General features: G+C 40.0%; 1 protein-coding gene across 1 annotated transcript; it reads right to left on the minus strand.

Annotated features, from left to right (window-relative positions):
* Window positions 1-11: 11 nt before the first annotated feature.
* LOC140727895 (pyruvate dehydrogenase E1 component subunit alpha, mitochondrial) lies at window positions 12-26,287 on the minus strand. The gene is made up of 11 exons (XM_073045833.1): window positions 26,112-26,287; window positions 17,671-17,739; window positions 15,847-16,020; window positions 14,732-14,858; window positions 11,649-11,740; window positions 10,659-10,751; window positions 6,049-6,204; window positions 3,528-3,599; window positions 2,524-2,591; window positions 1,593-1,701; window positions 12-473 (listed from the first exon to the last, which is right to left on the minus strand). The coding sequence occupies exons 1-11, from the start codon at window positions 26,160-26,162 to the stop codon at window positions 309-311; spliced, it is 1,176 nt and encodes a 391-aa protein (XP_072901934.1). The 5' UTR covers window positions 26,163-26,287; the 3' UTR covers window positions 12-308.
* Window positions 26,288-26,393: the final 106 nt, after the last annotated feature.

Below are 26,393 nucleotides of genomic sequence, written 5' to 3' on the forward strand. Positions count from 1 at the left end.
CAAGAGGCCCATTTTATAAAGCAGTCCAGCTATTTTTATTATATTGATGTCAGATATTACAACTAAAACAAGAATCTGAATTCTTTCAGAATACCCTTAATTAAAAACAACCAAAGTAACACAAACCATAAATAAATCATGGGAGATAGATGACTTACGATGGTCTATAAACTGCATATGTACAGTAGATAACATTAATCAAGACTAAAAGAAAGTTAGGATTGTATACCTAATTTTCAGATCCCCTATGACAATGTACATGTTGGCTGCAGGCGGCTGTATAACCAATTACAAGGGCTTTATCTCTTTTATGAGACAGATCTGTATTTAATCCATGGATTGGTGCCACGGACTTCAAATTCCGATTCGTTGTTGTAAATATAGTAGGCCAGTTCTTCTAACGCTGGTTCAGGGTCAGTGGTGGCAAACTGTGCTGCTTCCTCCACCTCTTTCCTAATGCCAGCGTCAATTTCCTACAAAACAACACAGCTGTTAATGTAACTGCAGATTAGACCTAAGCATCAGTAATATTGTAAAAAGAAATAGAAAGGCAGCTACAGATAGACCTTAATTCAACATATGCTAAAATACAGGGGTGATGGCAGCAGTAACAAATGGGTAGAAAAGAAAATCCTTCATTTTGGAAAACTGGCAAGAAATTAGATATGACTGCATTGTGTTACTAATTTGGACAAATTTTAACCCCCATGGTAGTTACAGCAGCTGCTTATGTTTTACCAATAAACATGGAACTTACAAATGCACAAAGGTTACAACAGCATTCCAAACAAGACAGGAAACTTTTTCAAGCCCCTGTAAAGTTATTACTTACCCCACTGCTAACAGTAACTGATTGGTTGTATTTGGCTAACGTTGTTACTTCATGCAGCATATATGTACTTCTAACAAACTTTTTCAAGCAAAATTAGTAAGTTTTCACAGATCAAATCTCGTTGGCCTTCATAATTTGATGAATTACCTTTGGTTCTTTCACAGCATAGGCTTTCCTGCTCTCAGTCATCTTTCTGTTGTTTATCCAGTGTCCTAACATGCTCATCAAGTAAAATCTCTAATCAGAGAGCTTGTATGCAACCAGTTTTTTCCACATGTTAAACTCCCTTTTGTCCAACTGCATGCTACAGCCACGGTGACAGATTAGGAATCTTGATTTGAAATTGGAGCTAACTTTAACATCAAGCTACTTAAAAATCCATTTTACAATAGCGGGTTTGCACAGGACTGAATGAGGCAGATGCAATGTTCCCACACCACATGAAAAGGTTACTCAATAGGCTGTTTTTTTCCCAAAGAAGAATGGAGGAGAACCAAATGTATTTTTTGTTGTTAAATATTAAGGGATGAGTCTGAACTAATAATTACCTAACTTAATTGTTAATACTAGTACCGTTAGAATACTTTGACAAAAATCTCAAGTCAATTTTGAAATTTAACTTTGGTGTGACAACTGTTCTATATCAAGTACATCACACTATATACTATTAATTAATTCTTAATTCATTGTTATTTTGTGTTCGAAGCCTTGATGCTCACTGTTTTGTTGCATTCAAGACTATGAAAGATAAGAAACTTACCTTCAGTTCTTCTATGCTGGACAGATTATTCTTCAGCATCCTATCCTTCAACATGCTAATTGGGTCACTTTTACTTCTCACTTCTTGGATTTCTTCTCTGGTACGGTAACTGTAAATATCAACATACAAGAAGTAATATTTTAAATGACCTGACACCATCTTCCCTTTGTTTAAATGTAAAGTTGCTCAATTCTTGAGACCATTGAGATTTTGAACCTAGTTAACTTTACCTTGATAAGGAAATATTTAATGTACCACAGATATTGATCAAGGGGAGGTACATTTTCAAGCTGTCTTATTTTAAAGCAATTATGAAGGCCTTTGATGTCCTTTATATTATACACTCAAGAACTACTAACCAAAAATGTTAAGATCTTAATGCATCACTCAGGAATGAATTTAAACTAGGGTTCAAGGTACAACTTTTAGATGTATTTTATGGGACACCATAGTAATCATTATACAAGTAATTAGCTTACAGGCTAATTACTCTCAAGCAAAAATATAGTAATGAAGCATGACTTAAGTCTACCAATATACAGAAGCACAAGACACTGCTTGAAGAACTCTGCATTCCAGGTAGCATCTGCAGAGGGAAATGGACAGTTGCTGATTTGGGATGAGACCCTATTTTGTATGGTTGGACTCAAAAGTGGGTTTTGGGATAAATATGGTGGCAGAAGCTGATTCAACTGTAGCATTTGATAAAATGATACTGGTGAGTGGGAAAAACAGATTATTGAGACCAATTGCTTTGTAAAGGGACAGCAGAATATTGGATGAGTTGAATAGGCCCATTTTATACCTTTCTAAGATTTGGCATATGACTTCTATCTGTTGGAAAACCAACAAAATACAAAATCTTATCTCAAGCTGAAACTTGCTCTATATTACATTTTTTAATATTTTACTCAAACTGAACAGCTGTTACCTGATCCCTGGATCACTCATGCTATGTCCATGATAGCGATAAGTTTGCAGTTCCATCAAGATGGGGCCCTGAAGTTGAACATAAAGTATTAGAAATCAATCATATAGTAACAAACTATTCCAGTCCACCCTATGCATTCCCCCCCCCCCGCAATTCCCATTACATATACAGCTTTTAATTTCCTAAGAATGTAACTTCAAGTTGCAAAGTAACTTCTTGAAAGAATAGCTTTATTCATTTCTCAATGGGAACTGAGTTACCTCCAAGGAAACAGTCTGAGGTGAACGGTGAAAGGATGAATGTGATTAACAACAAATTGTACAGATTACTGGCATTCACCAATGATGAAATAGCAGGTACTCTAGACAAAAAGATATTATTTCTATTAATACCCCAATATTTTAAAAGTATGTTACAGTGTTATAAAAGTTCAGAGAAAATCTGGTAGCCTTAAAAGGAGTGCCAGAACTGGCACCCGAGTCTAAAAGGAATGTGGAAAACATCTGTTGAGCCAGGTGCTAAGAAATTGGAATGCGGATTTTTACTGTATTTCCAGAAAATCTGTAGCATTGATTGAACTGCTTCAATGAATCAAATGTTGTATTGTTATCCTTCAGACTCATTAAGTGCTATACTTTGTGATATCATTCTACCATTACATAGTAAGGTCCCAGTTTCTAATAAATGAATTGCAGATCCATTTAAGAATAAATCTTGTTTCACAAAGCTACCAAACTGCTGTAACGAATAATATAGCTCAATCGTGTCCCTACATGGATGGAAATCTGCCATTGTTATCCTCCTCCATTCTGGGGGAATTAAGAGTAAACAAGAAATTTTGGTGCTGCCAATAATTTCCACTTATTTAAGATTCAGGAAATTAACACCATACTCTGAACTTGACATATTAGTGGGAAATTAATGTTCTATACTGCTTACAAATGAACTATTTTCAAAGTACAAAGGAGATCTCACATTTCAGTGAATAGTGCACGTGCATTTACCTTTCCAGACCTGCAGTAATCTGCTGCAAACTTTGTCGCTTCTCTGACACACAACACATCCATCCCATCGACCTGTAAAAAGATTAGTGCAAGGTGGATTCATGCAAGAAATGTATGCAAAGGTAACCAAACCTTAGGATTTAACCAATAAAAATTGTTCTCATTCTGCTTTTCTTTCATAGCTTGGGTTGTTCCAAACTTTCCCTTTCCCACAATTCACCTTTTTTCCAGGGCAGCATGAGCGCTATCCCTAATCATTGATAACTTGCAGGAAAAGCAATCAATGTGCTATAAAGATCCACGTGCAAGAGCTGGCATCTTTCTGCTTTGTAACAATGTGCTTCATCACTAAGAAATTCAGCATGCAATAATAAATATGGCTTCAAGGAACCAATTCACTTCTGTCTGAATACAAGAATGTTAAAACTCCTATAAAAAGGAATGAAAATGCACTGAGCACATGCAATTTGCAGCATGGCTGCCTGAGCTATGATCGCTTATAGTGGTAACAAGTATCACTACAAATTACACTAAGTGCTCCAGCAAAAAACACTCCAGGTTCAGAATTCAATTTCTTTTTCTCTAACAAAATACTTGAAGAACTACTACTGTTCCTCTTTGCATTTGTATTGTGCTGCATTTACAATGTGTACATATAAACTGTGGCTAAAGAAAAAGACTATAATGAAGAGATGTCAGGTTTCATTCTGTGTTCTATTGTTCTCTAGCCCTGGAGGGTTCAGCACTAATGTTAGGGCTATGCTCCTAAATGCCAGTCTTCTCGTGAGACAGAAAGAGCTTCTCTCCACCTACACTGTCTATTTACCTCCAATATGTTTTGAAAACGCTAACCTAGCAGTTACTTCACACCTTAATCCTCAGGAGTACAATTCTGCTAAATCTGTGCTGCACTCCTTCCAAAGCCAATGTATCCCTTTATTGTTATGGTGCCCTGAACTTTTCTGTAACATTGGACTAATCGGAACTTAGTATAAATGTAGATTATTTTTATCACCTTGAATTTCTAGGCATCTTGATAGATGGATCGCAAAATCTAGATATACACATTACTGCTTCCAGCTTTCCCTGCATCATTGTTACAGTTTGTCCACTGTACATATCCCATTTACCATAATCTGTGTTCACTTTTGTTTCTGTACACTTTCCTCCTCCGGTTTGGCATCTTTGGTCATTTATGACCAGTTTTACTTGGCTACTGATGGCGTCACTCTTCAGAGGAATAAACTTGTTTTATATCTCATTCTTCTTTATTTTACACCTCCTGAGTTCCAGAGCAACTTTATCATTAGAATTTGCTCAGTTTACTACTGCAGATGTCTAGACCAGGGGGTTGGCTTCCCAATTATTTTTATGCCATGGACCAACACAATTAAGCAAGGGGTCCATGGATTCTACAGTGTTGTTCCTTGAGCTTTCTTTGGATTTCATTGGTGTAGGAGGCAAGAGACAGGTCAGAGTGGAAGAATCAACCTCACAGACTACTGGAAGCTCAAGTTCTCCAATCTAATGTTAACAATGTGATCCTCTCTATATGGGAAAAGCTTCACAAGGTGACTGAGCTACACCTATGGCCTCCTGTACTGTTTTAAACAAACCCTAACATCAGGTTGAGAAATAGCATCTCATTTTCTAATGAATCATGTTGTGACTCTCGGGACTCAACTTGAAATGTAATGACTTCAGATAGCCAGACCTTTCTTTCTTTCATTGATTATTACTCCTTTTTCCTTCTCAGTCCTCTCTGCACGATTTACTTGTCACATTCCAGTGATTACTCAGCTAGGACTTGGGTCCCAGGTTGATTCAGATGAAATTAGACCCAAAAATAATATTCCTTCCTGCCCAGACCCATTATGAATGCTCCATAAACTGGGACACATTCTTTCCAACACTGCTACTGCAGCTTAATAATGTTATTATACCCGAGTTAAACTGCATTTCACTCATGGTTTTTTTCCCCCCAGTTTAGTTCTTAGTACTCACCAATCTCCAACCAGAACAACAATTCTTCTTTTGGTTGAGATATTTTGTCTAAATGATAGTCATGGGAAGATATAACACAAAGCCCTGCCCACTGAGTCAACATCGACCATCAAATACATATTTACATTTATTCTACATTCATCTGATTTTTAAAAAAATCTACTTTTCTGTCACTCACCAACACACTAGGGGAATTTACAGTAGCCAATTAGCCTACCAATCGGCATGTCATTGGGATGTGGAAAGAAACCAGAGTGCCTCAAAGAAACCAAGATAGTCATTGGGAGCCTGTGTAAATTCCACACGGTCAACGCACAAGGCCAAGATTAAACCTGGGTCAGCAGCTCTACTGTGCCATAATTCTACAGTCATTACATAATTCTACAGTCATTATATTAAGCATTTTTGATACAGCTACAAGATAAAATAAGAGGCAATAGCCACACTCAGGGTAGGTAAGAAACAACAAGTAGATTGACTGGTTCATTATTTGCAAAATTAGTAGTTTATACCTTACCCTCAGACCAGGGATGTAGTCACCTCTCTTGTAATAGTCAGTGCTGGCTGCCGCTCTCTCCACAGATGTACCCATGCCATATCTGTTGTTCTCACAGATAAATATGCAGGGCAGTTTCCAAAGCATAGCCATGTTGTAGGTTTCAAAAATTTGACCCTTAGAAAAAAAAAAAAGGATTGATATAAATAATGTTTAAAGAAAGAGATTAAATAGTAAAATATGCGCTCAAGTGAGTCTTCCCTTTGCACTTCACGGTGTTTTATATTGTGCAATGCTTCAGATAATCTTACCCAATGGATAACATTTCAGATATAAGATGGAACCAATAAGCCCGTTACTTAAAGTTGGCTAAAGATCATGGGACATCACATATTGAACTTTACATTTAATTAATCAATGACCCAGTGCTTGTCCATACTGTGGGCTTATTAAGCCACAATAGGCCTCTTATACTCAACGTGTTCATAGCCAATGTACTGAGAAGACCACATTACTAGTTTAAGAAATCCAAATATTTACATTTGGCTCAAACTGCTAATACCAGTAGATCTTGTTCTACGAGTTAGCATTTATGGTAAGTCCACAGCATTATGAACAGACCTGTAGGTTCGTGAAATTTAAAGAATTCATGAAATTAGTTAACTACTAATAGTCTTGAGTTGAGCTGCCTGGATTTCAAGAGCTGTGACTTAGGACCAGGCCCAGAAGTTGAGCCCCTTATCCTAAAACCCATTGGGAAACTGGAGAATTTTATATTTTTAATGAATATTGATTTGCAATTTACTCCTCATAAAATGATTAAACATATTACATTTACACATGCCCTTTCATGACTCTTGCAATATGCTCCTAAGGACCTTACAAGCAATGACATACTTTTTAAGTGTAATCTCTGTTGTACTATAGAATGTGTAGCAGCTAACTGGTGCACGCAAAGCTCCCACAAAATACAACATAACTTATTGCAGTAATATGTGAGAGATAAGTATTGGTCAGGGTATAAAGGATAATTCCCTGCTTTCTTCAAAACAGTGGAACAGGATATGAAGGAGGAGCCCCTGACAACATAGCACTTTCTACAAAGCACATGAACTTAAAAAAATAGCATGATGCTCAAGCCCCTGCTGTAGGAATTGAACCTACAACCTTACAGTTGAAGATAAGAGTGCTCCCAAATGAGACACACCTTTCAGTGCAAAGTATCTTGCACTAGATTAACACCAGGTATTGAAAGCTACTGTTACAGGAATCACTCTTTGTAATAATGATCAGGGAGGCACGGGGAGAATCTGTAATTATCAATAAGTACCTTTATTGCCTCAACAGAATAACATGTGAACTTACACAACCGAAAACCTGTGCAAGTTTTCCGGACCTTCCATGAACAGTCAAAGAACAGAAAATATAATACCAGTTCAAAAGGAGTTTCTGCTACTGACATGATCATCGTAGTCCTGTTTCAAATCTCCACGTGTCCATGGGGACCTCACGTCCATGGTGGTGAACCTCCTACCGAGTCATCGCTGTCTTCTATATGAAAGTATTTCATTCCAGTGTCATTGGCTGTAGATCATAGGTCTGGCCTTTAACACCTTTTTATTGGCTCTGTTCCAGGCCAGCATCCATTTACTGCCCCTTTCCAGCAAGTGACAATCAGTAATTTATAGCTCTTTGTTCTCAATCCACAAGAGGCTTGAATCACACAGAACAGATTCAGACACCAATAATTAAAAACCTGCATATTATATCCAATTAAAGAATACTTCACAAATAACTTATTTGGAAATTATCCCTAGTTCATCAAATTACTTGAGGTATCATTGTGTCTACTTTAAAACACTGATCCAGCCAAGTGATCAACTTACAAAAATGAAGAACAGTCTCTTCATAAAATGGCAGCCTCCATCTCCTCCCTCACGGCAAGAACAAAGGCAATCTGCCTGCTTGCTTTCACTGTCCTTGATTCATTCCAATTCACTGATTTATAGACTGCAGTTTTTCCTGGCCAACACAACTATTTCCCAACTTGAGATCAACTTATATATCTCACACTCAAATTTAAATACAGAAATCAAGTTTCAATGCTTGTCAATCCAGCAAAATCGCCACATGGTCATACTCAGAACAATGGGTTGCATTTGATGAGTGTGGAATAACTGCCACCATTCATGCGTTCGCGCTGAAGTTCCACATATACATACTCTGCCACAGACTGGCACCAGATTAAAAAACTGATTTGATAGTGATTTTAGCACTGCAGGTTCAGGAGCAAGTTGGAACTACTTTTTTGCAGTTACATTTCTGCTTTTAAATGCTTTAACTATAACCCAGCCAAAAGTCTAGAACTAAAGACTGCAAAAGGTTGGTTTGCAGGTGCAGCAGGCTAACAAGAAGGCAAATGGAATGTTAACCATCATTCCTAGAGGATCGAATTTAAGAGCAGGGAGACTATGCTGCAACTGTATAGGGTACTGATGAGGCCACACCTGGAGTACTGCGTTCAGTTCTAGTCTCTTACTTAACGACACACTGGCTTTGGAGGCGGATCACAGATTGATTCCAGAGATCGGGGGTTAGACTATGAGGAGGGATTAAGTTGCCTGGGACTGTACTCACCGGAACTCAGAAGGATGACAGGAGATCTTATAGAAACATATAAAATTATGAAAGGGATAGATAAGATAGAGGCAGGAAAATTGTTTCCACTGGTAGGTGAGACTAGAACTAGGGGAACTAGATTTAGGATGGAGATGAGGAGGAACTGCTTTTCCCAGAGAGTGGTGAATCTGTGGAATTCTCTGCCCAATGAAGCAGTGAAAGCTACCTCAGTAAATATATTTAAAAATAGATTGGATAGATTTTAGCATAGTAGGGGAATTAAGGGTTATGGGGAAAAGGCAGGTAGGTGGAGATGAGTCCATGGTCAGATCAGTCATGATCTTATTGAATGGCGGAGCAAGCTGGATGGGCCAGATGGCCGACTCCTGCTCCTATTTCTTATGTATCAAGGGTTAAGGATGAGAGGTGAGATGTTTAAGAGGAACATGAAGGGTAAGTTCTTCACTCAGAGGGTGGTGAGAGTGTGGAATGAGCTGTCAGCTGATGTGATGGATACAGGTTAAATTTCAAGATTTAAGATAAATGTGGATAGATACATGGTTGGGAAGGTTACAGAGGGCTATGGTCCAGGTGCAGGTTGATGGGCCCAAGCAAATTTATAGTTCAGCACAGACAAGATGGACCGAAGGGCCAGTTTCTCTGCTGCACTGTATCACATACAATGTATTAGCACTGATGCGGTGTTGATTAGCTAGGTCTACTGTTTCATAGCATCACATGAATAAATAGAGGCTGGTCAAGGACTGTATATGCAGCATGCTACCACCCACACTGGACCCCCTAAAATTTGCCGACCGACACAACCGATCAACAGACGATGCCTTAGCCACAGCACTACACACTGTCTTCACTCACCGGGAGAAGAGGGATGGTTATGTTAGAATGCTGTTCTTGGGACTACAGTTCAGCATTCAACATCATAATTCCCCCCAGGCTCGACAAGAAGCTCAGAGAACTCAGTGTGCACCCTGCCTCGTGCAGCTGGATCCTGGACTTCCTGTCGGATCACCGGCAGATGGCAAAGATGGGCTCTCTCGCCTCTGCCCCTGACCTTCAACACAGGAGTCCCCTGGGGCTGTGTCCTGAGCCCACACCCCCGTCTACTCCCTATACACTCACGGCTGTGTTGCTATACACAGTTCCAATGTGTTGATCAAATGTGCAGATGGCACAACACTGATAGGTCTTATTTTCAACAGTGACGAACAGGCATAGATAAGTCACTGCCCTGACACAGTGGTGCCAAGAAAACAACCTCTCCCTCAGTGTCAAATAAATGAAAGAGTTTATCATGAATTACAGGAGGAACAGAGACAGGAGAGCCCCTATTGACATCAATGGGACTGTAGTTGAGAGGGTGAGTAGTTTCAAGTTCCTAAGTGTATACATCACCGAGGATCTCACCTGGACTGTACATAACAGCTGTGTGGTGAAAAAAGCACAACAGTGCCTCTTTCACCTCAGACAGCTGAAGAAGTTTGGCATGAGTCCCCAAATCCTCAGGACTTTCTACAGGGGCTGCTCACTGCCTGGTACAGGAACTGTACTACTCTTAATCACAGGACACTGCAGAGAGTGTTGTGGGTAGCCCAGCAGATCTGTGGATGTGAACCTTCCTCTATTCAGGACATTTACAGCAGCACAGGTGTGTAAAAAAAGGCCCGGAGGATCATCAGGGACTCCAGCCACCCCAACCACAAACTGTTTCAACAGCTTCCATCTGGCAAACTGTACTGCAGCATTAAGGCCAGGACCAACAGGCTCTGGGACAGCTTCTTTCACCAGACCATCAATACACATCGAGCTGATTGTTATCTGACTGTACATTCGTGTATACAAAACAATTATGTATGCACTCTTCATATCCTCCCACATTTCCCATCCTTATTGCTTGTACGTAGCAACGGAGACACAACATAAAGAGTTTTACTCTCTCATGTTGTGAGATGGATGTAAGAAATAAAATACTAATTCTAGAAAGCATGCTTTACCTGATTGGCTGCACCATCACCATACAATGTCAAGCAGATCTCATTCTTCTCCATGTATTTGCAAGCTAACGCAATCCCTGCTCCAAGTGGAACCTGATATAGAGGGAAAAATAACCAAGGAGAAATACAACAATCCACCCCATCTCCTGTGTGGCTAATAGAAATTTGCCCTTATGGAATAAAATAAACTCTTACTGAAATAAATAAACAGAATATGTAAAAAAATATATATTTTCAATGCTCATTTTTAGTCACAATACTACAGGGCAATAAGGTTTAGATATGATGCCACCATTTCAATTCAGGTGGCAGTTGCAGCTAGATCCCTCCTTTGCTACACCTGTCCAAGAACATGTGAACAGACAACTCATTATGGTGGTGTTGCACTCTTTATCTGTGAAGCATCTTCTCTGAGACACTGCACTGTGGGGAGCATGGCCAGATCTTTCAATGTTTCCTCAAGTAATCTATAGACCCATTCTCCACTATCACCATCATCGTGCTTTAACCCATACTGCACCCATTCTCCATTGTCCCATCCAGAACCCTTTCGACACGACTTTTCTCCCATGAAAACTAGTTCTCAGATCCCATCCACTTCCCTGATATCCCCCACTTCCTAAACCCTTTCTTATCCCTTTCTGAGCCTCGTGTATCTCCCCCCTCCCCACCCAATTCAAATGCTGACCCCAGCTGTAAAACTACAACAACAATGGGTCACCGTCATCATCGGTAAAGTGGCGTCATTGGAGAGAAACATCCTGTTTCTCCACTTTTAATGTGGATTTCAAGGGCTGGAGTAACAGAAAAATCACAAGCTTATTCTAGGACATAATCCTTCTTTCTGACATAGCAGCCACCTGCACAGCATTTCCATCTATTACCTATTACAAACTGTAGATGCTCTTAGCTTCACTATATAATCATGAATTAATATGCATAAAAATTTAAATCTTCCAAATTGGTGTGATCTTGTGGAACCATATTTACCTGTGCACCAACAATGCCATTGCCTCCATAGAATTTGTCAGCATACATATGCATAGATCCACCTCTACCTTTCGCACAACCTCCACGTCGACCTGTTCAGATCACACACACTTTTGTGAGAAACACAGGCAGTTAGCAGCTAGTTATTTTTGACGACTAACAAGAGGATTTTCAAGAGTCAAGGCAATAGTGAGGAATATTACCATTAGCAAGACTAAATACTGGAACTCTGGAGTGTGGCAAATGTATCTTTATTTAAGAAGGGCTGCGAGGACAAGCTAGGGGTCTGTAGGCTGGTTAGCCTAACATCAGTTGTGGAAATTACTGGATCGATCAAACTTCATTTCAAGAGACAAAAACTGATTAAAGATAGCACAAAAATTGTGTTTCACAACACTGAGTATTTTTTTTTTTAAAAAGGACATTTATTTTGACTTTGACAAGGTCCACATAATAGGCTTATCCAAAACGTTAGATCAGACAAGACTGAAGATTAGTTGGTAACTTAGATACAAAGCTGGATTGGTAGGACTCAGAGGGTCATAGTGGAGGATTATTTTTCAATGGGAGGCCTGTGACCAGTGCCACAGGAATTAGTGCTGGATCTAATGTTGTTTGTGGAGTGCTATGTGCAGTTCTGGTCATCTAGCTGAGGAAGTATGTCATGAAAGAGTGCAGAAAAGATTCTTAAGATTACTATTGGGACTGGAGGGCCTGAGTTATAAGGAGAAACTAGATAAACTGGGAGCGTAGAAGACTGAAAGGTGACCTTATAGATGTTTATGAAATCATGAGGAGTACAGTTAAGGTGAATGGTCGGTCTTTTTACCAAGGTAGAGTAATCTGAAACTGGCAGATTTAATGTGAGATGGGAAAGATTCAAAGGGGACACAAGTGACAACTATTGCCATAACAGGGTTGTGGATATGTGAACACACTGCCAGTGAAGTGCTAGAGGCACATACAATTACAACATAAGAAGACATTTGGACAGTACAAGTATGGGAAAGGTTTAGAGGGAAATGGACCAAATAGAGGTAATGGGACTAGCTCCAATAGGCAGCTTAGTTGGGATAGACAAATTAACCCTAAGGGCCTGTTTCTGTGTTAACTCCATGACTATGACTAATTTCATGCCAATACAGAAACATTTGAAGCTGCAAGATGAAAATTGTAATCATTGACAATGTTCTTATAATTAATTCAATGTCTGGCCTATGTTACAAATTTAGATCCTGTATTTTTTAAGTTTAAGTGTTATACAGGATGCTCCTCAAGATTTTTTCTTTAAAGAGATTCATTGATCAGTGTATGCATAGCACTGGCAAAACCAGTAATTATTGCTCATCCCTGACTTACCAAACGCTGTTGCATACCCATAATTCTGTTCGATAAGGTTTCTATGATAACAATGAAGGAACAGTGACATGCAGCATATTCCTTCATTATGGCAGATCAAGTAATGGAAACTTGCCCTTATAAAATTCACAAATGACCCAAAAATGAGGTATAGATATATATTTTTTTAAAAAGACTCTTATAGAACTTATACGGAAGAAAATAAAACAAACATAAATGTACACAAAGAACTGAACAGTTTTTCAGGAACACTCATCACAGGTTGCAGGTTCACAACGGGAGGCCAGTGGAGAAATATTTTGGAAACTGATAAGGCAACCTCTTCCAGTAATACTAGTACAGCAATACTTTATCAAACAATGTAACATCTCTAGTTAATTAAAACAACAGCTTTACTCTTGCGCTGATAATACAATCAGAATTCCTCTGCTAACAGATCACTTACCCAGGGGGCATTACCATTGAGAGAAAATCTTCCTATACAAATGCACCTCCACTTAAAGTATGGTATTCAATGGGGGGGGGAAAAGGTTTGCATCACAGAAAATCATGATATGGTTTTCTACAAATGCAATAATGCCTGTTAATGCAGGAGTAGACTGTACAAAACTGAGAATACTGTGTTTAACCCTGGCTCTTCTTGATGGTAAAGATGGGTTGGGAGATGTCGCTGGAGTTTTCTGTACGAGTAATCACAACATACTTCATAGATGAAGCACATTAAAGCCAAGATGTGTCTATTTATGGAAGTGCCAATCAAGGGGAAAGCTTTATCCTGAATGTGTCCAGTTTCATGATTGCTGTTAAAACTGTACTCAATCAATGAAGCAAACTATCACACCCCTGATTTATCCCGAGTAAATGGTAGAAAGGTTTTGGGGCAACAGGAGGCAAGTTACTTCTTGAAAAATATCCAATCTCTGATCTACTCTTGTTAAATTGATACTGTGTGTGTGTGGGGGGGGGGGGGGGGGTAGATTTAGTGATAGGGCAGTAATGCCGTTGAGCATCAAGAACAGGTAGTTAGACTTTCTCTTGTTGAAGATGGTCCACGTCTAGCATTTCTGTGGCACAAAATTTATTGCCATGTCATAGCAGACACCTGAATGTTGTCTAGGTCTTGCTGTATGCATGAGTTACTTCATTTTCTTGGGAGTTTAAAATGGAATTGAACACTGCATGATTATCAATGAAAATTCCTTCTGCCTTTATGATAAAGAAGGCAACATAACCAATCAAAAGAGTGTATTTTACTTTTGTTTAACTGTGGTTGATGTCGAAGAACATGACTGTAACTTTATCCCTAAAACACACTGCCACCTGATCAGAAGTTGGTCTAATACTTATAGTTCGTTGTGGTCACTCAAACCAGCTAACCGAATTATAATTCATAACAGCACAATTTTCACAGCTCTGGTCGTTACTTTCTGGCAAATACAATGTGGTAAGACTGAAATGGTATTTGGTAACAAACAAAAGAAAATCTGCAGATGCTGGACACCCAAGCAACACACATGGAATGCTGGAGGAATTCAGGCCATGCAACATCTATGGAAAAGAGTACAGTCGATGTTTCGGGCCGAGACGGTCATTTTTGTGTTGCTTATATTTGGTAACCTCTAATTTATCCAAGAATCTATGTCATTTCAGGTTGCTATCTCAAGATGAGGTAGAAGAAGATACATTTAAAACAAAATACTGTGGATTTTCTACACATTTCTTACCAGTTAGCTCAGCCAAGATTTCTTTGGCAGGAATGCCACGTGTGTAGGTGAAACCATGAGCCCGATAAGCTGTTATAAGGTGGTCCGTTGGCTTAATTGCTTCCTCAATTCCAACGCAACAAGCCTCCTGAAGTTTAAAAAAAATATATAGTAGCCTTGCTGTTAATATTTGGATAAAGTAGCTCAAACAACAATTCAAACTTTGTGGTATTAACTTAAAAAAGAACAATTGTGGACCAGACAATATAGCATACTACATCTAGGCCAGCATAATTAAGGTTTATTACTTTGACTGACTTTACTTGCTTCATACAGTAGTGTTCTCAAAGTAAGTCAGACCAGCAATAGTAATAAATATATATTTCCATTTTAAACAAAAAATGTAGCATTTTAGAAGAAAGATTATTTGGAAAGGAAAAGTAAATGAGAGCCAAAACTAAAATGAAGATAATGAATGGAATAGAACAGTACAAACATTCAGAACAGAAAAATAGAAGGATATGCACAATATAGCACAAAGACGGGCAACAGCATGGCAGAAAATGCCACCTTCATTTGGACTGAAGATTCTACTGAAAAACACAGGTACTTGGCCTTATTGTTTGGCTCTCCTTGTCAAACAAGAGGCAGTGATCAATTCTGAAAACCCATCTCCGATCAGGCGTTACACAGAGGCTTCTAGACAAGGACTTTAGGGTAACCTCAAACATCATGAGTGAGATTTAAACTTGAGTCTGACAGGAACTGAGCATTCTGTTTCAGAAAGATTATGTTCACTCTGTACTAACTTCAGCACAAGAATATATATCCTTTATCAATACTAACTTCAGCACAAGAATATATATCCTTTATCAACCATTACACAATGCAAAATTTTCCTGTTACTTTTCACACATGATCAAAATAATTACACATGTATAATTATTGGAACAGGAAATACACTCAATTATTTTATGGTGGAGAAAATGCCATATATCAATACCAGATACCAAAAATTATCTTCAGATCTCCATATTATAGCTATATATTGCTTTTTGACTTTCATAGACTGATTAACAGCGAAACCGAGTAATTTCCTCTGAAAGAGCCATACTCATCCATTCGCCATTACATACTTGGCCATCATACAAATGGCAGAACCCACGAATGATCTTCTGTTTGTATAGCTGATCTGCCTTGAGCTCCAAGCGACGAATGAATTGCATTGTTCGGTAGTACTTAAGGCCATCTTCTCTAGTCAGGACGGTTGTGCTCTGAGGAGCTTCTTCAAGACGATGCACGTCGCATTTCTGGATTTTAAAAAATGAAGATGTCCTCAAACAGCAACAGCAGAAAACATCACACAAAGTATTCCTGAAAATGCGTATAAACACCAATATTTCACTAAAAATTTCCTATGCTAATGTTGCACTAAATAATTCTGGAGAACAGAGATTACCAACTTATATGAGCATGTGATCATTGTGCTAAAGTGATGTCTACCCTAATGGAATTAGTCTTTAGTATTTGGACATTTTTTATTGATCAAAATGTTATCAGAACTATTGGTGATGACCTCAAGAAAGCGGCATTCATCACTAGGGACTCGTTATCCAGGAAATGCCCTCTTCTTGGGGAATGGGGAAGAGGCAGAGAAGCCAGAAGACCCACACAATTTAGGAGCAACTTCATTCCTTTCACCATCAGGTTTCTAAATGGTCTATGAATACTATTATTTCTTTTTTTCCCCCACTATTTATTTAGTTTATAATTTATAGTAATGTTTTTTCTGTCTTTGCACAGTACTGCTGCTATAAAATAACAAATTTCATAACACAAATCATTGATAACATACCCTATTCCTACTCAATAATTTTTGGATTTATAAAGCATCAGAAATTATTAAACCATTTTTAAAATATTATTTATTTATTGAATTTTAGAAATTACAAGAATAAATGTAATAATAAAATAGTAAGAAAAATGATATTAACCCTCCCCCCTCCCCTTTAAACCATTTTTGATGAACATTTTCAATGGCCACATCTTCATAAGACATGGGCGGTGGACGGAAGTGGAGTGCTGGGATGTAGAATCCCAAGAGGATCCTACAAGAAGGTATTAAATCCATCTAAGATGAAAGCAAATAACTTCTACTTCACTTGACAAATTACTTTCCCCCTTATTCCAAGTATTTGAATTCCAGAAGTATTGGAACCAATTGCAGTTTTATCTGTTTTCCATACCTGAATCTGCAAACTATTCTAAGGACATAGGAAAGATAACATCTTGTTCAGCATTTGATAGTTTCAGTCTGAACTTCAATCATACCCATTTAAAATGATAAACTGTCCTGAACATTTAGGCAAATAATATTATAATCAGTACCAAATATTAATTAACATAAATTGCAAATGAGCGATCTTCAGTCAAAGCACCATTTCAGTTCAAAATAAAATGAAATGTTAATAACTCAATTCCTCCACTTCATAAATAATTAATTTTATAATTTGCATACAAGTTCCTTCTGTGGCACAATTAACAATGAGATCATAATGCTCAAATAAAAATTACTATCAAAAGGGTCACCATTGTAGAGGAAGGAAGGGAGTGGAGATGGAGGAAAGAAAGATGGAGGTAACATTTCTGTGATCTTACAAAGTTGTTGAATGTACAAACACCAGTGAACATAGCACATCTTTGTAGGATATAATACATATTTTAAGAATATTGAATTGACTTTTTTTGTAAATGAGAATGACTGAAATAGCAATGATCTTTAAGGGTACTATCTCTGCTACAGACAGGCTATTTACAGACCCATTTTGTAGTTCATACCCTAAAACTGGCTTGTAAATTCAGTCATATTTCTTTTTGCTAATCTTTCTTCTACTCAAATAAGGAGCCTCAATGGTTATATATGACATAGAAGAAAGATAAAATACACAAAATTGCATTACCTTAATGTCAAACGATGCTTCAGATGCGAAATCAGCATAATTGCGAGATCCCACTAGAACTCTGGCAGGCTGGAAGAAATTGAAAACTGATTTTTAAAAGGTCCATCAAAAAATAAAGGTTATAATGTAGCGATGTGCAGTCGGTAAGTCGTTCCGAGACTAGTTTATTCAAACTTTGCACCGCTGGCTTTTAACCCCTAGCGCCCGCCCTCTCTGGGTGGAAATGACGTTAGAGGTGCATTACCAAAGTCTCTCCCCGCGCGCTGGCTATTTGTGAGCCGGTTCGCCTGCGCAGAAAGTGGGTTGCCACAATAAGATACATAATGGAGTACAAAATGAAAGACTAAGAAAATTAATTGATTTCCTGTGTAATGAGTATGCAATTGTGTGTGGATTGAGAGCTGAAAAGTGAATTTAAGATGGTGGTAGGCTCAGCAGTTAAATAATTATTCAAATCACTCTTTCACACAATTTTCCAAAACTGTGTGATTCATTTTTGTTCTCAATTTTATCATTTCATTTTGAGAAAGAATCAAACTATTAGCAGCATATGCCTTACCACCAATATAAAATAATAGTTTTTAGAACTGAAAGTGTAATTACAGACAAAATCTACATGTATGTAAATAATGTACAAAGAGCTCCCTCTTTGGGGCTGACTGGGCACATAATGAAGATGCTGCCTCAAAGGAATGAAGCCTAAATCCTGTACATTAATAAGGCGCCTTGTCGTTCCTTTCCATGCCTTGTGGTGCATAGAGCAGCAACCTTGTTGTTTCTTCAGCATTTTTAACAAAGCCAAGTTGCTAGCTTAACGCTCAACCCAGCACGGATGGAAAGCATGCAGGAAGCCAAACAGATTCAAACCTGGAGCCATTCGCCTCGAAGTCCAGTGTTGATGCCACTACGCCATCGGCCAGCATAATAAGGACTCTTGGGGAATTATTATTGTATTTTTAATTTATCTTATTTAAAAGGGCACAATTAACTTTGTGCTATATAATGAATTAGAATTGTGGGCTTTTACCATTATCAATTTAACCTTGAAAGTCATGTAGATCTTAGATCCAATGTCATTCTCGAACACAGTACTATAAATAATTGACCATGACATTTCTGACATTCTACAAACACATTGCAGAAGCTCAAACTCATATACACAACAGACCTCATTCCAAAATATCACGTTTAAGGTGAAAAAGGTCAATATTGGAAACGACAACTTATCAACCACTTCTTCACTTATTGCACTGTAAGTGCCATGATCTTCAAATTCAACTTTCAGAACAAGATTAAATCCCATCTTCCCCTGTAACTGCATAAAACAAATGTACCACTTTGACCTGTTTGACCTTTGTACAGGATAGCTAATTAAAATAAGTCCTTCTAAATAAACACGTGGCAGAATTTCTATTTTCTTCATTTAGCAAATACTCAGTTGTAAATCAACTTACTTGCACTCATATGATTTTGGAGTCTCTATTTGCAAATTGTTTGCAACACACAAAAATTAGTATTTTTGATTCAAGGCTCACACAAATCCTATTGTTATGGAAGAAGTCACATCAACCCCCCCCCCCCCCCGCCCCCCAGGCTAGAAGAGAAGCCACCACCAAGCGCAAGGCTATTGTGGATCTGGTCATTGTCTTCAGAGGCCATTTGGCACTCATGTCTGTTTTACCATTAAATGAGATTGAAATTCTCTCCCCAATCCCATATCCTTGAATTCCCTAAATAAATATAAAAGACTCCAACTCATTCATGAATATCCACAGTGGCTTAGCTTTTTCAACCTTTTTCAGTAGCAAATTCTAAAGATTAACAACCCTTGGATTGAAGAACCATCTGTTGTGAATGGTTGACCCCCCTATTATGAGGGTTCAACCCCCAGTCATTGATACCCCAGCCAGGGAAACTATCAAATCTGCATCCACCCCTTTATAACCTGTAAAAAATTTTCACGTTTCCATGAGATCACCTCGCATTCTTCTAAACTTATGAGAGTATGGACCCAGTAGTATGCTGAACCTCTTCTCATACAAGGAAACTCTGATCCTGGGAATCAATTTGGTGAAACATTGTTCCACTCTGTCTTTTGCAAATATATTTCCTCCTTTGGGCACAGAAACCAGCCTAATACCCAATGAATGCAATTTCGTCTGGGGCCTTATCGAACTGGAGCAAGAAGTCACTACCCTTGAGATTTCTTGTTCTAGCAAATCATTTTGCGAAGGCAAAAATACTGTTTGCATTTCTAATTACCTATTAGTGATTTCAAAGTTCTAAATACCTTTATTATCAAAGTATGTACACAAACCTTGAGATTTGTCTCCATACAGGCAGCCACAAAACAAAGAAACCCAGAAGAACCCATAAAAAAAAACTGTCAAACACCTAATATGCAGAGAGAGAGGGAGAGAGAGAAACAAACAAATTCTGCAAACAATGATGGTGGCATCCATTAGTCTTGTGAGACCATGTCCTGCGCCTGGAAAGTCTACTGGACTGTCCTCTCCAGGGCGCAGGGTTGTATGGAAGACCGGCAGTTGCCCATGCTGCAAGTCTCCCCTCACCACGACACCAATGTTGTCCAAGGGAAGTGCAAGGGCCGATACAACTTGGCACCAGTGTCATCGCAGGAGTTGCCAGAATGAGGTTGAAGGCAACATCGGACTGCCTTAGGGACTTCAGCTCTGGATTTGACCTCAGGGTTTACTCCCGAAGCCTTTCCCATGAGTGGGTATGGCTGCAAGGCAGCGGAGGTTTGAAATCAGAGTTTTCCTTCTCTTAGATGGAATGCCTTCCCAGGCTGATGAGGTCCACCTACCTGAAACAATGAAAGCAAGCAAATACCATTCAGAGCAAAAGTGAGTCCATAGACTTGAGGATCGGATGAGCCAATGCCGCAGCAGGCCACAGCCTGAGCCCCAGTTCAGAACAGAGTTGAGTAAATATCACAGAGCCCTCAGACAGAGTCTGGAGCTGTCAGACCAGGCCACAGGCTGAGGCCCAGTTCAAAGTTGAGTAAGCATTAGAGAGCAGCGAGTAGGACTAGCCCAACCCTCATCTCTTGTCCTGGCACCCTGACTTTTCAATCCATTTGGCCCAGCATTTAAATCGCCCAATCATCAGGTCGTTCCTTGCACTAGGACCCAACCCCGTCACATCGATACACTCTGGGATTGGACCCTGCTGTCACATTTCGGCCGTATCTGACCTATCCAAATCGAGTCAAATCCAACTTTAACTTAAATGATTATCTTCATGGACCACTAAGTGCTTCTAGAAACTAAACTTTTCAATCTCTCTCTACAAAAATACTCTGCCTTTCTATATTTCTTTCCATATAAAATGTGTATTTTCCCAATATTCATCTAAGTATGGGCCTTGATAAATTCTGAACTTCAGTGAGGAAGGTAAGGTTTTTTTTTTACAATTTCCTAAGCAAGTAAACTTTTCCCTCAAAGGTTTTAGATATGGCAAATGCGTTCAGGCCAATGAACCATGGAACCATAGAACATTACAGCACAGAAACAGGCCTTTTGGCCCTTCTTGGCTGTGCCAAACCATTTTTCTGCCTAGTCCCACTGACCTGCACCTGGCCCATATCCCTCCAAACCCCTCTCATCCATGTACCTGTCCAAGTTTTTCTTAAATGTCAAAAGTGAGCCCACATTTACAACTTCATCTGGCAGCTCATTGCACACTCTCACCACTCTCTGCGTGAAGAAGCCCCCCCTAATGTTCCCCTTAAACCTTTCCCCTTTCACCCATGACCTCCGTTTTTTCTCTCCCCTAGCCTCCGTGGAAAACGCCTGCTTGCATTCACTCTATCTATATCCATCATAATTTTATACACCTCTATCAAATCACCCCTCATTCTCCTATGCTCCAGGGAATAAAGTCCTAACCTATTCAACCTTTCTCTGTAACTCAGTTTCTCAAGTCCCGGCAACATCCTTGTAAACCTTCTCTGCACTCTTCAACCTTATTAGTATCCTTCTTGTAATTAGGAGACCAAAACTGCACACAATATTCCAGATTCGGTCTCACCAATGTCTTATACCACCTCACCATTACATTCCAACTCTAATACTCAATACTTTGATTTATAACAGCCAATGTGCCAAAAGCTCTCTTTACAAACCTATCTACTTGTGACGCCACTTTTAGGGAATTATGTATCTGTACTCCCAGATCCCTCTGTTCTACTGCACTCCTCAGTGTCCTAACACTTACCTCGTATGTTCTACCTTGGTTTGACCTTCCAAAGTGGAATACCTCACACATGTCCACATTAAACTCCAATGCCAATGTTGTGCTTCTCCTGAGCAAAGTGGAAACTCGTGAGTTCCTAATAACTATGTGTACAGGAAACGTGTCCAGCTACAACTCTGACAGACTGCGTGACAGCACTGGAGCTGTGCATGGATTCAGTCCATAACATCGACGGGTGCTGGGAGTATTTTGGCTAACATGTTTAGTAATCTGTGTCACACTGCAGTTTAAAGATCTAAGGGACAATAAAGAATGAGTGATGAACAGGTAGAGCAGTAGCAAGCAGGTATTAGTGCAGGGTTTCCCTGTGGTCAACTCTATCCAAAATAGATAAACCACTTTGGATACTGCTGGCTCAACAGTGAAAGGCAGCAGTAACCAAGATCACAGCTCTGTGAGTGGCTCTACTGCACAAGGGGACAGGACAAAAGAGTGGCAGCGCTAAAGTGGTACAGGATCCCATAGTAAGGGTACAGACAGGAGCCCCAGTGCCAGGATGGAACTTCCAGTTGGTGTGTTGCCTCCTGGGTGCAAGGATCAGGGACTAGGTTTCCTCTCTTTCTTTAAGGAAATTTTTACACCGAAATTTTACATGGCCTGAAGACTGTGAGGCACATTATACAAAAGAAAATTTCAGCTGCGCAGCAAAAAAGGTGATGTGTGCAGGAGCACTTCAGTTACTGTGCAGCCAGGTATGGCGGAACTTAGAGGAAACAGTGGTCAGAGATATCTCAGAGAAATTGTAGGGCTTTCTGAAAGGGGAAGGTGAACAGCCAAGTGCCGTGGTGTATTGGAGTATAAAATATTATGGAGTATAAAACTTAATGCTAAAAACTATGGTGTGTTGGTATATGCTAGGGAGAGGTGGCTGGGAGCGCGCCAGCTGTGAAGTTGCTGTGTAACCAAAACTGTGTGAAATGCTAAAAGACAATGATGTGTTAATATATGCTAATCAGGTATCCAATTGAATGTAGAGACAATATGTGTTAATGAAAAGTAGCTAAGGGATATTTTGCTTTGAACGTGTCGGCTGTGTAACTAAAGCTATGTAGGAGACAAGTTGTCTGCTGTGTAATTAAAACTATATAGTCGACTAGAACGAATAAGTCAATAGGTAAAAACAATAGTAACGGATGTACTGTGATATGCACCGCTTGGGTATGTTAATGCAGCTAAACCAGGTTTGCTTTAAAAAGCGGCTGGGTCCGAAAATCAGGAGGCATTCAGCGACTAGCTCAATGACTGTCTCAACTTTGATTTGCAAATTAAAGTTTAACCCTTCTTGAAGAATTTTCTGCGTCTCCTGGTCATTTGAAAAGCACGAAAAACCACGACAGGTGCAGATAGTTACCAATAACACAGGGGGAAAAAGCAAGAAGAGTCACACAAAGAAAATTTAGAGAACTAGGAGATAAATTAAAAAGTACGACCTTAACAGTAGTAATCTCAGGATTGCTATCTGTGCCACACGCAAGTCAGAGTAGGAACAGCAGCACAGTGAGGATAAATTAGTGGCTTAAAGAGTCTTGCAGGAGGAAGGGTTTCAGATTCCTGAAGCACTGGAACTGATTCTGGGGGAAATGGATCCAGTACCAACCGGAGAGCGTACAGCTAGGCAGGACTGGGATCAATGTCCTGGGCGATTGTTGGGGAGTGTTTAAACTAATTTGAGTACAGGAAAGACAAATTCCAAAGATTACTAGATTCTAAAAGGACAATAAGTTTGGGCGCACTTCATCTGAATGCCTGTATTATTCCAAACAAGGTCAGTGAATCTCAGGCATAAATCAGTACAAAGGGGTTTGATTAAATGGTTAATTACAGAAACATGGCTACAGGGTGGAGTTGATAGGAACTAAATATCCCGGGGTATCAGGCAATACAGAAAGATAGGGAGGAATGTAAGGAAAGTGGGATAGTGATCTTATTGAAGGATGGGATCAGGGTGATAGTGAGAGACGATTTAAGAACTAAGGAACAGATGATGAATCATCTGGGTAGAGATTAGGAATAGTAAAGAGAAAAAAATATGACTGTTGGGGGTTGTCTGTAGGCCACCAAATAACATTACATAGAAATTAATAGAAATAAACTAAAAAATATTTGCTGCATCATAGCCTGCTATGCAAAACACCAACACCTTTGAACAAAAAAGCCTACAAAAAGTAGTAGAAGAAGCCCAGTTCATCATGGGTAAAGCGGAGATCAGGATGAACTGCTTTTCCCCAGAAAGTAGTGAATCTGTAGAATTCTCTGCTAAGGGAAGCAGTAGAGACTACTTCATTAAATATATGCAAGACATGGAAAGATTTTTGCAAGCAGGGCCAGTAAAGGTTATGGGGAAAATTAACCATTTATTCCTACTTTCTACTTATTAATAAAATATCATATTTGCCCTCCTCCACCTTTTATTCTGGCTTTTGTCCCCTTCCTTTCTCATCCTGATGTGGAGTCTCGGCCTGAAACATTGACTGTTTATTTCCCCTTCATAGGTACTGTCCGACTTGCTGAGCTCCTCCAGCATCTTGTGTATTTTACTTAAGATTTTCAGCTTCTGCATAATCTTGTGTTTAATATATTCCAGGATATGACCTCAAATACCATGTAAACTAATTGAGTTTGATCATCTGTGGAGCATCTCATTGAAAGTCTTAAATTCTAAACACACCACATCAACTGTTCCACCCTGATCAATTATAAAAAAGCAGTCGCAGACAAGAGTCCCTACAAAAATCACTCAGTCTTCCCCAACTAGAATCATTCAGTATTCCCCAACCAGAAGCCCTGGATGAACCATGAGAACAACAATCTGCTGAAGGCTAGATTAGAGGCATTTTCATGTTTGGTGACCCAGAAAGTTACAAGAGGTCTCTGGAAAGTCATCTCATGGGCAAAGTGACAATTCAGGACTACACTTGAATCAATGAAGGATAGCAGTTGCATAGTGTTTCAAGTCAATATACATCTGTAACAAGCACTTCATCATTGTGGATGTAAGTCCCACTGGATGACAGTCGTTGAGGCCAGTTACCACATTCTTCTTGGGCACCAATATAATTGGAGCCTGCTTGAAGCAGGTGGGTACTTCATTTCTGCCAGAGAGAGAGGTTAACGAACTCAGTGACAGTTGTGTCAGGGCTTGAATTCTATCACCTTATAAAGTAAAATCAAACAACATATGCGACAATAGGGCTTCGTTTCCAGGTGAGCTCAATGCCTTCAATGCTTGCTTTGAATATCAAAACATGGAGGAGCCATCACAAATTCCCATAGCCCCGATGATTCTGTGATTTCAGTCTCTGAGGTCATGTAAATTCACAGGAGGGTGAATTCACAGCAAGCATCTGGCCCAGATGAGGTACCTGTGCTTATCAACTGGCTGGAGAGTTCACTGAGATCGTTAACCTCTATCTCCGGCAGAAATGAAGTACCCACCTCCTTCAAGCAGGCTCCAATTATATTGGTGCCCAAGAAGAATGTGGTAACCGGGCTCAATGACTGTCATCCAGTGGGACTTACATCCACAATGATGAAGTACTTGTTACAGATGTATATTGACTTGAAACACAATGCAAAAACGGTTTCACTTTTTGGGGGTATATGTATAAATAATAAACTAATTCCAATTGAGCCGAAGGGGCTGTTGCATACGGTACGCCTCTATGGATCTAAATGAGAAAGTAATAGGTGTGTATGGAGAGCTTGTGAACAAACAGGGAGAGGTAGAGTCGATCTCAGGGTCAGTCAGGTGCCGCAGTCACTATGAACATCAGGCAGCTTTGAAAGCCGAGGCCGTCTCCCAGGGCAGGGGGCTGTCTTTATACTGAAAGACCACCGTCCTTGCAGCGGTCCCCGCCGGGTAAAAAGGAGGCTCCGACACCCCGCTCCCTCGCACCGACAGCACACCCGCTCCCCACACTGCTCAACCGACACGGGGCGCAGAGAAAGGCCGGGGAAATGGACCTGTTTGCACGGCTCCGAAAACCGGCACTGGCTCGATGAAGCCAGTGGCCTCTGGGGGAGACCGTCCATTCACCCTACCCGCTCCGCAGCCACGGTCACCTTCAGCCCCGGCTGCCGATGGAAGGACCGACCCCCTCGCCTGCAGCCACTAACCCACACGGGAGTCTCAGCCCCAGCCCCAGCCCCAGCCCGGTACTCACGCTATTACTCCCCCGGATCAGGTTGCCCAGGAGCCGCAACATCTTGGTCATCACCGACAACTCGAAGCTCAGGCAGAGCGGCCGATGCGTGGGCCGAGCAGCGGATTTCCGGAGTGAGACGGCGAGCAGCGGTGACTGGGTGGCCGAGCAGCGCCGTCCCGGAGTGACAGAACACTCGGGGAAACTCGTCCCCGTGCACCGTCCCACTCGGGGGAACTCGTCCCCGTGCACCGTCCCACTCGGGGGAACTCGTCCCCGTGCACCTTCCCACTCGGGGGAACT

The sequence above is a fragment of the Hemitrygon akajei genome, chromosome 5 (genome assembly GCF_048418815.1).
Source record: "Hemitrygon akajei chromosome 5, sHemAka1.3, whole genome shotgun sequence".
Taxonomy (NCBI): domain Eukaryota; kingdom Metazoa; phylum Chordata; class Chondrichthyes; order Myliobatiformes; family Dasyatidae; genus Hemitrygon; species Hemitrygon akajei.